The 13,342-nt window shown below is 48.0% G+C and overlaps 1 protein-coding gene across 1 annotated transcript in view; it reads right to left on the bottom strand.

Annotated features, from left to right (window-relative positions):
• LOC124286454 (regulator of telomere elongation helicase 1-like) overlaps positions 1-13,342 on the bottom strand; it is a 148,641-nt gene that overhangs the window by 77,371 nt on the left and 57,928 nt on the right. Inside the window, 1 exon segment of the mRNA XM_046722835.1 lies at positions 8,214-8,291. Within this exon segment, the coding sequence (XP_046578791.1) occupies positions 8,214-8,291 (78 nt within the window).

Raw genomic sequence — 13,342 nt, 5'->3', positions numbered from 1 at the left:
GTCGGGAGTTCCAAAGGGATCCCCTTGAAGAGATTCCCGACATTGGTCCACCACTGAAGGTGAGGAGACAACCACCCGGGGACTGTGAGACTCCGCTCCAGGTCCTCCGAGTGAGCCCACAGACTCGCCAAAGCTTGCTGTATAGGGTGCATCCTCAACCGCGCCTGCCACACTACAGAGATAGTCGCCGCCATATGGCCCAGTAGACGGAGCAAAGTCCGCGCTGGTGCCTGGGGCTGGGAGAGGAACGAAGACACCATCTCCCGTACTCTGGTGACCCAGTTGGGCGACAAGGAGACAAGATCCTTGTGAGTTTGGAACTGCGCCCTGAGAAAAACCAAGTCCTGGGTGGGTACCAGGTCGGATTTCTTGAGGTTGATGATCCACCCCAGTCGAACTAGAATGTCTATCACTGTGTGAGTAGAATCTAGGCTCGCTGGCTGAGTTAGCGCGCTGAGCAACCAGTCGTCGAGGTAAGGGTAACAACGCCTTCCTTGCGATCGAGCGAGGGTAGCTGGCACTAACATGAGCTTGGTGAACACCCTGGGGGCAGTGGATATGCCGAAGGGGAGCACCGTGAATTGGTAATTCATCCCGTCATAAGAGAACCGGAGGTACTGCTTGAACGATGGATGAATAGGCACATGTAGATACGCATCCTTTAGATTAATCGACGTAAGCCAATCGCCGGGCTGAACAGAGGAGATCACCGAGCGAAGTGTCTCCATCTTGAAGGATGGAACCTCTAGCATGCAATTCAACCCCTTGAGGTTGAGAATGGGACAGAACCCGCCGTCTTTCTTTGGAACGAGGAAGTACATGGAATAAAATCCCGCCTATTCCTCGCCCGGTGGTATGCACTCTATTGCGGACTTGTCCGGCAAAGCCTGAACCTCGTCGCGCAGTATACCCGCCCTGACCTGACATGACGGCACGGGAGTGAGACGTATGCCAGTGAATTCTGGCGGGGCCTCGCTTCCACAGTGGTAGATGGCCGACACTGACGGTGGAAAGCACCCAAGTGTTGCTTGTAGCCTTCTCCCACTCCGGCAGGAATAGAGAGAGGCGGTCCCCCACTGGGATGTTTGGTAAGAGAGCATGAGTGGTCCCGAGTAGATGAACTGACCGGCAGACTCAGGTGTTGGCTGCACCCCGGAGCGTATGCTCCAACAAGGCCTTAGCATGACCGTATGACCTGCTGAGCCCCAGGAAACAACGTCGCTCCCAGACGGAAGGGAAGGGCCAGCAAGGTCTGCTGTGTAGCTGCCGAGTAGCGAGACGTCGACAGCCACAGCTTGCCCATCCCCATGACTGCGCACATCACCGTAGACCGCAAGGAGTCGCGCTAGGTGGGCCTGAACTTTGGATAGTTGGCGTAAGAGAACGACATGCGGGGAGAAGTCCCCAGCGTTCCCCTCAGCCTCCAGGGCAGACCTCTGAATAGAGGAGAGGTAGGCCTCGTGGATGACCACCCGCACCTGCTGCATGGCATTCCGATAGACCTCCTCATATGGTCCGGTAAGCCTGCCGCAGGGGAGCGCTCACAAGGGCAAACGGTGGCACTAAACGCCCTTGCCTGGCAACCGGGGCTGCACCGGAGAAAGCCGAGCCTCCCCCCCAGGGCTACTGAAGTAAACACACTCGTCGACCACTGGTACAAAGAACAGGGAATCGTCCCCCAGCTGGTACCTCTTGACAAGTTTGGGCAAGTCGAACCAGAGGCGTGTCCCAACCATGAGGGGATCCACCACGTCCTGCACCAGGGACGGCAAGATGCGGAGCAGCGTCTGCGAGGGTTGCCTAGGGGCAAACGCCTCGCCCGGCAGGCGGAACTCAGACGAGTCCGAGCAGCTGGTAGGTACTGCGGCCTGGGGGATAAACTCAGCAATACGTTGCCGTACCTCCCGCAGAGCCGTCGAGAAACGGAAAGCGCCCTCTGGCTCCTCGACCTCCCCAACGTCCATGGACTCGGCACCCGAGCCCGAGTCAGAGGCTGGGTCTCCTCGCGAAGAGGACCCGAACCCCGACCCGGTGGGAGGCCTAGCACCAGACACAGAGGGAAGGGAAGAGCCAAAGGAACTCCCCGCTTCAGCACCCGACACCACACTCGAACCCCGGTCCCAAGACGCGGGAGGAATACCAGGCAGAACTGGTTCCTCCGCTCTCATGGGGCGGGGCGGCGCAGGGACCAGAACTCCAGGAATCCTCAACGGACCCTGCGCCAACACCGAGAGGGGGACTGGGAGCGAACCCTCCCCCTCTGGGGTAGCCGAGGCGTCTGGACCCGAAGCCAGAGGCAATGGATCTACAGACGCCTCCAGCCCAAGGGCTCGGCAATCCCACCCCCGGACTCTCCGTCGCTTGCTCAGAGTGGGCGAGGAACTCCTGCTGGAGACCTCCAACCGACTCATGAACAAGGGACTTCACGGAGTCCATGTGCTGCTGAAAAAGCTGTGTTATTACGGACATGTCAAAACCACTGTGTGAAGGAGTAGGCACCTTATGCGACTTAGCTTTTTTGCCGGCTTTAGCCTTTTTTACTTTAGACGGGGGGACCTCCTGGGTCAGTTCCCCTCCCGCCTCTCTCAGTTCTCTATAAAAGAGAAAATCCGCGGCCCTCCTTTTCTGGGCCCGGGGGGAGAAGCCTATGCACAGCTCACAAACGTCGGGATTATGGCAGACTTTCTCCAGACAACTTAAGCACTTGTCGTGCTGGTCAGCTCTAGGAATGCTCTGTCCGCTGACAGAACATCCAGAAAACGTCTGAAAGCAAACACGCAAGCATGTAGCTAACAGCGGAGCCAGCAGCATAAATATACACGTACAAAACATTGAAAATTACGTGAATGCGACCACGGGAAGAAATACTTGGTTAAAACGCAATATGACAACCACGTGGCACGCTAAACTTCCCGCCATGGCAAAGCAACACGTGCGTAAACCACAGGAAAGCGAGCATAAAAAATTTAATACAAAGTCACAATTATGAGAAAACCAACCGCAAAAGTCTTAGCTGTTCCGTTCAAGGACAAATAAAGACCATACATACAGGTGGTGGAGTCTCAGACATTATTCTTTATCGTAGACAAGGGATTCAGGTAGGTACTCTACACATCTTTACTGTGGAGTGACAGCAGAAGGAATGATGATACGGGCGTAGGTGCTTAGCGCATGCGTAGCGGGAGGTAACTCCACGGGGTGGGGGCCGTATAATAGATAAAAAAGATTTTATTTATTGTACAATATTTTTAGTAAAACATTGATACAACTGTCACAGGACATTTTCAGCGCAGAAAATGCATATATGTACCCCAAGGACGATCTCTATGAAAAAGAATAACAGAGCTGGTCTGATGTTTTGATTATGATCAGCATTTCAGTGAGTATTATATTTTTATTAGTTTTCGAGTTAGATTGCACTTCATCGGTCCGCTTTTGAGCCAAACGCGACTATGCCTGGGATGGTGTAGCTTTGTGGGTTCTGGAACTGGAGAGATGGCGCTTATCTGATTGTTGATTCATGTGGCTAACATGTCTACTGATGGGCACCTTGTTATTTTACCACCAGTTGGAATGCTGCTGGATGAAGTTTCCATTCTGCTGGAGACAGCTCTCGTCTTTGGCTCCTGATGTGTGTCTTGCCTTCATCCACAGATTTAGGCTGTCTGTGAGGCGATGTAATTGAAAAGTTAGCTTCAATATGGTAGGTGACTTTGTTGTGCCTTGTAGATTGATGTCAACAGATACTGTCCAGTTGTCTGTCCTGACCATCAATGACTGATTGGACAGTCGAGGGGCCCAGTGATTGATGGCTCAGATGATCACCTTGAACTCCCAGTGAAATAGCTTCCCTTCTGGCAAGCATAGCCCTGAGGTTACCTCTGTTTCGAGGTTTGCACTCCAACACTTTATAAACGCATCTACGTATAGTGCAGGTTGAAGGTTGTCTTGTTCAAGATTTTATCATCCACCATTAGAGATACTGTAGTAGGTGAGGTGGTAGTTGGGGTGTGAAGTCCTGTTGGCCCAGTAGTGGGTTTAGAAACCTCTGGATGGGTCGTAGTTGCAATCTGCTTGGGCTGAAGTAAGTAGGCCTAAAAGCACTTGTCATTGATTGACAGTTATCTGTTTGTACAGAGCAGTTGTCAGGGCTTGTTTTGTCTTTAGCCAACAAACTACTGGGACTTGAATCAAGTTCTGGGCAAGTGAAAAACCTTATCCCAAGGTACTTGAGATCCTGTGTTTGTTGAAGGTCCGATTTCTGGTCATTGATACTCTACCTCAGTTGGGACAACAGTTGTAGAGTGAAGTTAGTAGCTGTTTGAGCATAGTGGCTTGTTGAAGTGCTAGGGTGTTGGTGTTAAGTAGAAGGTTCACAATGGGCTTGGTGACATGAATGATTAATGACATGGCTGTGGAAATGCCAAACAGAAGAACTCTCCACTGGTACTGCTGATGGTTGAACAGGAATCGCTGGACCCTGTGTTGATTGGCATATGCAGGTAGGCACCTCTTTGATCTAAGCTTGCCTGAAAGTCTTTGTGTCTTGTCGTCTGCCTCTTGAGGTATAACTTCTATTGCATCTTTGGATAGAAGTGAATCTATCGCTTCTGTCAGCTTGGGTAGTAGGGTTTCTGCGTAGTGTATCTGCAGACGGTAGAGTGTGAGCAGTGGAGTCACAAACACCGGAATGGTATATCAATTCCTTAAGGTGTTTGGGATGAATTGTCTTCCAGGAGGTCCCAGTTTGGCCAATACGTCTGTAGTCTTCCTTCTACTGTGCTTTCTGCCACTTGGACAATTGGGAGTGGAAGTTCTCAATTGCCCAAGTGCACCCCTTCACCAGTAAGGCCCCTTCACCTAATTTCCTCTGCCCTGGACATGGGAAGATTGGTCTTTTGATTTACCATAAGGCTTCCGGAGTACTTCTTATCCTTTGCCTTCTGGATGCCTCAGAATCTGCTTTTAAAGCTTGATGTCTGCGTGAACTGCGTGACCATCAAATTCATGGTCTGGACTGATTTGATGAGCATCTGGTCCTTAGAGTCCTGGACCCGGTTGTATCAAACTTTAATGAAGCATTAACGTGCCATTAAACGTCCATTAACTAATGTATCATTAAATTCTGTTGTACTAACGTTTTAATGATGCTCTGTTGTCATTAGTGCGTCATTAACTTAATGAAGGTCGTGGGGTATCATTAGAGCATCATTAAACGTCCTGGAAAAGTGAACATTGCGCCAGAATTTTGTTTGCGCCGCACTGGATCTACCTACAGCTATAAAATTACACAGAAATGTAGAGTATTCAATGTACTATCTCATGGTATAAACTCAGTTTGAAAAGTAGACATTGCTAAATGTTACGCCTAATTTTGTTTTTTCGCTAAAAACAGTAAATTTCTCTGCTGTTTATCGCGTGCACTGATAAAAGTACTGTGCTACTATATTTTCAATTTGGCATCTTTACGGAAAGTGTGAGCTAACAAAATTCTACCTGATACCTGAATGACATAGGTATGTATTAAATTAGTTTGTGTGCTTATGTATAACGTTATACGGCTCAATCTTAAAAGTGACTCGCAATATGTGTTGAAAATGGATTTTCCCCTATGACGCCAATTGGCTACATAAAGGTCACACGCTTATAAAGATAAGGGGCCTCACTCCGGTATGCTTAATACTAAGTCATTGTAACTCAGATCACTTGGCGAGAATTTGCTGTGAATAAGGACACAATATATTCGTGATGTTTTGTTCACAGAATTATCGAAAACAATGATACTCAAAACATTTGTGACAAAACGCAGCACCTGGCCAATGATTATACGCCATTGTTTTGTCTATAACACAACATAAACAAATTCAATGAACAAGACATATCCTTTAAAAACGTGTGCATATATATTTCATGGAATAAATAAATCATTTTAATTTATTATGTCAGTTTTACTTAGGTTTAAAATACTAAATGTTGATAATGAAATTAGTTTCATGAAACCATATGTGAACGATATAGAAAGTATACATTAATAATACAAGTGTAATCCGCAGGGACAGTGTGATTGTGTTTACTCTTATTCAACCGACCTTCACCTCAAAGAAATTGCCACATTCGTCCAACAATGTTGATGTATGACATCGCTACCGATGACCGATTTCTCATGAAATGGCGGCTTCGTGGATATGGGTGCCCACGATTTTGGCGAGGATACCTTTGTCCATAAATGTATGATGTAAGTAATCGGAAACATTCTGACTATCTCCATTATGGTTGTTTGTTTTATTGTTTTCATTGAAAACGTCAGAAATGCCGATAATTGCCTATGTCGTTCTCCATGATGTTGCGTCTCGCGATGGCGACACGCTGCACAGAACTTTCGTGTGAATATATGAAATTTCAGTATTGTATCTGTTTTAAGTTTTCTAGTTCTTGCTCACGATACTCTTTCCGTGCATATTCTAAAAATATTGAGCTCATGCATGCTCTGAATAGACGAACTGATGTCTAAAAAATTGAGAAAATGCTGCACAGTATTTATTTTTGCTTTGTTTATATTTCTAGCAAGCTGTGTAATGAGCACAACGTCCCCGCTTTCACAGCCAATATGTTTCGCTTTTTCTTAGACACTTTGTTATAGTGACAAAGACCATTTGGAATTTGATTCTAAAATGTATGAGGAATTCAGCGATGCATTTGTCACAACTGAATATGAAATATACATGATGTAATAGGCGTCCTATGACTGGCCTTAGCGAAACTTGATTTTGTAAACACTATCCAATATGAAAGCTCGCTTCGGCGTTAGGTGTTAAATGTATATTCCAAAACATCCCAACCGATTCTAGGTTTATCGGCGACGTTCAGAATTATTTAGACGTGTTTCTTCACAGCAGTCGAAATGTTTGTTTTTGTTCCGAGGTTTAGCCCCAAAGATGCCATTTTGACAGACGACGGAGAGTAACACTTACATGTTTACAGCGCGGAATTGTGGGAAAATATTAGGGGAATTCCCGGATTTAATGAAAATATTTACATTAGGACGTCATTAGATAATGATACGCTAATAAGTGTTTGATACAACCGTTTTTAATGATGCCATTAACTAATGATGCATTAAGGATTTAATGTATCATTAGGGTTTAATGTTGACATTAGTTAATGAAGCAATGATACAACCGGATCCTGGACCATCTCCTTGTTAATGCCCTGTACCTGATTATTAAAGATCGTGGTCCCAGGATTGACACATAGTGCTTTGGTATACAGATCTGACCAATTGGAATTTGTCCTAATCTTGACAGTAAGGTGAGTCCCACCAATCCTGACCTGATCTGGTCAGAGATAGACTCTTGGTACTTATGCTGGCTGACCATGGCGAACAAAAGCAGACGCTCCTTGTCAGACCTTGGATATTTGGGGTGTGATATCAATGCCGCGTTGGAAGGATCCGGACATGGTGACACCAAGGAAGGCTTGTCTGATGATAGGAAGCTGGCATAGCTTGAAACTATCTTCAACTCTGTAAGATCTCCTTTTGGAGTTTGAAAGGAGGCTGTAGTCTTCATCCAACTCAAGGCTCACAGGGATGGTGTCATATTGTGCAGAGGGAACTTCTTAGCGTTGTAATGAGGTGTGGGAAGACCCTGCGTTCTGGCAGCCTTGGCGAAGGACAAATTTAGCTTCTTAATGACTTAATGAAGAATGTAATGAAGATTTGGACAGAAAAGGGTCAGTTTGCGAGTTGCGAGAGCACTGAAAATTTTCCCCAACTATCATGTTTGGCACGAAAATGAGACAGTGACTTGGCCAAGGCTGGGGGTACTTTCGGGTGAGACGTTTTTCTGCTCTATGGGAACACAAGCATTGGAGTTCCCACTACCATTTGGAAATGAGATGAGATAAGCAATTAATATGAGTCATGATGAGGTAAAATTGTATAAAATCACTTTGAATATCATCATGTCAATGTCATGAATCATTGACATATGCCATGGTGGAACCCTTGTCAGACTCTGCAATCCACAGTTATTTGTCACTGTCTTTACAGAGGTACTGTTCAAATATTAGTAAAATATACTGTATTCAAACAAAAGGCTAAAGTGGGGAGGTGATAGGTGATGATTATTTACAACCAGTTGAGCTGATAACAGGTACAGGCAGTAGAGAGCAACCATATATGCTTGTAGAAGAGTGATGAAAGCACAACTTACGTCTGTGAAGGCCACTTTCCCCCGGGGCTCCACAAACACTGGCTTGTACTGGGTGACCCTGTTCCAGATGTTGTTGTCCTGAACATGGAATGAAAGCTGTTGGAGAACTATTTGTAAGTGACATTAGTTAAGGCACATCAGTGTGTGTGTACTTCTAAGTGCACGTCACTTTCACATTCAGCTATATCGAGGTATCAAGTCTTAAATTTGGGATTACACTTTCTAAGTGAGGTACAAATTCTAGAACTTTTGTTGGGTTGAGTCCCGTTGAGGATTCCAGCCCAAACCATGAGGGTGAAGCAGCAGATGACACAGTGGTCTAACCAACGCAGTCACCAAGCCTTCCTTGTTGGCACTCAACCCCCAACAATACGAGAATCTGTACTGTACTCACAACATCTTCTCCCAAATATTTCCCTTGAAAGTATACACGACAAGGTTTACAGCTTTACAGAGGCAAGTACAATGACTGCGAATCTGACACTTATAGTGTATGATTGACACATTTTGTCATTCGAATGCATTTCATAAGACTGCATTGTTGAAATAATGTAAACACAGACGGACTACTTGTACACACTTACCATGACCTCACCCACCAGTGCTCCCCTCACTTCTCTATAAACGGAACTCAGTACTCATCACCAAGACATGAACACACCCACCAGTACTCCTCACCATGACATGAACTCACCCACCAGTGCTCCCCTCACTTCTCTATAAACTGAACTCAGTACTCCTCACCAAGACATGAACTCACCCACCAGTACTCCTCACCATGACATGAACTCACCTGCCAGTACTCCTCACCATAACATGAACTCACCCGCCAGTACTCCTCACCAAGACATGAACACACCCACCAGTACTCCTCACCATGACATGAACTCACCCGCCAGTACTCCTCACCATGACATGAACTCACCCACCAGTACTCCTCACCATGACATGAACTCACCCACCAGTACTCCTCACCATGACATGAACACACCCACCAGTACTCCTCACCATGACATGAACACACCCACCAGTACTCCTCACCAAGACATGAACTCACCCGCCAGTACTCCTCACCAAGACATGAACTCACCCACCAGTACTCCTCACCAAGACATGAACTCACCCACCAGTACTCCTCACCAAGACATGAACACACCCACCAGTACTCCTCACCATGACATGAACTCACCCGCCAGTACTCCTCACCAAGAAATGAACTCACCCGCCAGTACTCCTCACCATGACATGAACACACCCACCAGTACTCCTCACCAAGACATGAACACACCCGCCAGTACTCCTCACCAAGACGTGAACTCACCCGCCAGTACTCCTCACCAAGACGTGAACTCACCCGCCAGTACTCCTCACCAAGACGTGAACTCACCCAACAGTACTCCTCACCATGACATGAACTCACCTGCCAGTACTCCTCACCATAACATGAACTCACCCACCAGTACTCCTCACCAAGACATGAACACACCCACCAGTACTCCTCACCATGACATGAACTCACCCGCCAGTACTCCTCACCAAGACATGAACTCACCCGCCAGTACTCCTCACCATGACATGAACACACCCACCAGTACTCCTCACCAAGACATGAACACACCCGCCAGTACTCCTCACCAAGACATGAACTCACCTGCCAGTACTCCTCACCATGACATGAACTCACCCGCCAGTACTCCTCACCAAGACATGAACACACCACAGTACACCAGTACTCCTCACCATGACATGAACTCACCCACCAGTACTCCTCACCAAGACATGAACTCACCTGCCAGTACTCCTCACCATGACATGAACACACCCACCAGTACTCCTCACCAAGACATGAACACACCCACCAGTACTCCTCACCAAGACATGAACTCACCCGCCAGTACTCCTCACCAAGACGTGAACTCACCCGCCAGTACTCCTCACCAAGACGTGAACTCACCCAACAGTACTCCTCACCAAGACATGAACTCACCCGCCAGTACTCCTCACCATGACATAAACTCACCCGCCAGTATTCCTCACCATGACATCAACAAACCTGCCAGAACTCCTCACCATGACATAAACACACCCACCAGTACTCCTCACCATGACATCAACAAACCTGCCAGAACTCCTCACCATGACATAAACACACCCACCAGTACTCCTCACCATGACATCAACAAACCTGCCAGAACTCCTCACCAAGACATGAACTCACCCGCCAGTACTCCTCACCATGACATGAACTCACCCGCCAGTACTCCTCACCATGACATGAACACACCCGCCAGTACTCCTCACCATGACATGAACACACCCACTCACCAGTACTCCTCACCATGAACACTCATGAACTCCCCGCCAGTACTCCTCACCATGACATGAACACACCCACCAGTACTCCTCACCATGACATGAACACACCCGCCAGTACTCCTCACCATGACATGAACACACCCACCAGTACTCCTCACCATGACATGAACACACCCACCAGTACTCCTCACCAAGACATGAACAACTCACCTGCCAGTACTCCTCACCATGACATGAACACACCCACCAGTACTCCTCACCATGACATGAACACACCTGCCAGTACTCCTCACCATGACATGAACACACCTGCCTGTACTCCTCACCATGACATGAACTCACCTGCCAGAACTCCTCACCATGACATGAACTCACCCACCAGTACTCCTCACCATGACATGAACTCACCCGCCAGTACTCCTCACCATGACATGAACTCACCCACCAGTACTAATCACCAAGACATGAACACAACCGCCAGTACTCCTCACCATGACATGAACTCACACGCTCACCCGTCAGTACTCCACACCATGACATGAACTCACCTACCAGTACTCCACACCATGACATGAACTCACCTGCCAGTACTCCTCACCATGACATGAACTCACCTACCAGTACTCCACACCATGACATGAACTCACCCACCAGTACTCCTCACCATGACATGAACTCACCCACCAGTACTCACCATGACATGAACTCACCTACCAGTACTCCACACCATGACATGAACTCACCCGCCAGTACTCCACACCATGACATGAACTCACCCAACAGTACTACCTCACCATGACATGAACACACCCAACAGTACTCCTCACCAAGACATGAACTCACCAGTACTCCTCACCAGTACTCACCCAACAGTCATCACCAAGACATGAACTCACCCGCCAGTACTCCTCACCAAGACATGAACTCACCCTGCCAGTACTCCTCACCAAGACGTGAACTCACCCAACAGTACTCCTCACCAAGACATGAACTCACCCTCACCAGTACTCCTCACCATGACATGAACTCACCCTCACCAGTACTCCTCACCATGACATCAACAAACCTGCCAGTGCTCCTCACCATGACATGAACACACCCACCAGTACTCCTCACCATGACATGAACACACCTGCCAGTAACTCCTCACCATGACATGAACACACCCACCAGTACTCCTCACCATGACATGAACAAACCTGCCAGTACTCCTCACCAAGACATGAACTCACCATGACCAGTACTCTCTCACCATGACATGAACACACCCACCAGTACTCCTCACCAAGACATGAACACACCTGCCAGTACTCCTCACCATGACATAAACACACCCACCAGTACTCCTCACCATGACATGAACTCACCCACCAGTACTCCTCACCATGACATGAACACACCCACCAGTACTCCTCACCATGACATGAACACACCCACCAGTACTCCTCACCATGACATGAACACACCCACCAGTACTCCTCACCATGACATGAACTCACCCGCCAGTACTCCTCACCATGACATGAACACACCCACCAGTACTCCTCACCATGACATGAACACACCCACCAGTACTCCTCACCATGACATGAACACACCTGCCAGTACTCCTCACCATGACATAAACACACCTACCAGTACTCCACACCATGACATGAACTCACCCACCAGTACTCCTCACCATGACATGAACACACCCAACAGTACTCCTCACCATGACATGAACTCACCTACCAGTACTCCTCACCATGACATGAACTCACCCACCAGTACTCCACACCATGACATGAACTCACCCAACAGTACTACCTCACCATGACATGAACACACCCAACAGTACTCCTCACCAAGACATGAACACACCTACCAGTACTCCTCACCAAGACATGAACTCACCCACCAGTACTCCTCACCAAGACATGAACTCACCCGCCAGTACTCCTCACCATGACATGAACTCACCTGCCAGTACTCCTCACCATGACATGAACTCACCCACCAGTACTCCTCACCATGAAATGAACTCACCCGCCAGTACTCCTCACCATGACATCAACTCCCCCGCCAGTACTCCTCACCAAGAAATGAACTCCCCACACCAGTACTCACCATGACTCCTCACCATGACATGAACTCACCCGCCAGTACTCCTCACCATGACTCCTCACTCATGACATGAACTCACCCACCAGTACTCCTCACCATAACATGAACTCCCCCGCCAGTACTCCTCACCATGACATGAACTCACCCACCAGTACTCCTCACCATGACATGAACTCACCCATCAGTACTCCTCACCAAGACATGAACACACCCGCCAGTACTCCTCACCATGACATGAACACAACCACCAGTACTCCTCACCATGACATGAACTCACCCGCCAGTACTCCTCACCATGACATGAACACATCTGCCAGTACTCCTCACCAAGACATGAACTCACCCGCCAGTACTCCTCACCATGACATGAACACACCCACCAGTACTCCTCACCATGACATGAACACACCCACCAGTACTCCTCACCATGACATGAACACACCTGCCAGTACTCCTCACCATGACATGAACTCACCCACCAGTACTCCTCACCATGACATGAACTCACCCACCCAGTACTCCTCACCAAGACGGCCATGAACTCACCCACCAGTACTCCTCACCAAGACATGAACACAACCACCAGTACTCCTCACCATGACATGAACTCACCCACCAGTACTCCTCACCATGACATGAACTCACCTGCCAGTACTCCTCACCATGACATGAACTCACCCACCAGTACTCCTCACCATGACATGAAC

The sequence above is a fragment of the Haliotis rubra genome, unplaced genomic scaffold, assembly GCF_003918875.1.
Source record: "Haliotis rubra isolate DU_JTF1 unplaced genomic scaffold, ASM391887v1 Scf110, whole genome shotgun sequence".
NCBI lineage: Eukaryota > Metazoa > Mollusca > Gastropoda > Lepetellida > Haliotidae > Haliotis > Haliotis rubra.
Note: the sequence above shows the minus strand (reverse complement) of the source record. Positions and strands in the feature narration are given on the sequence as shown.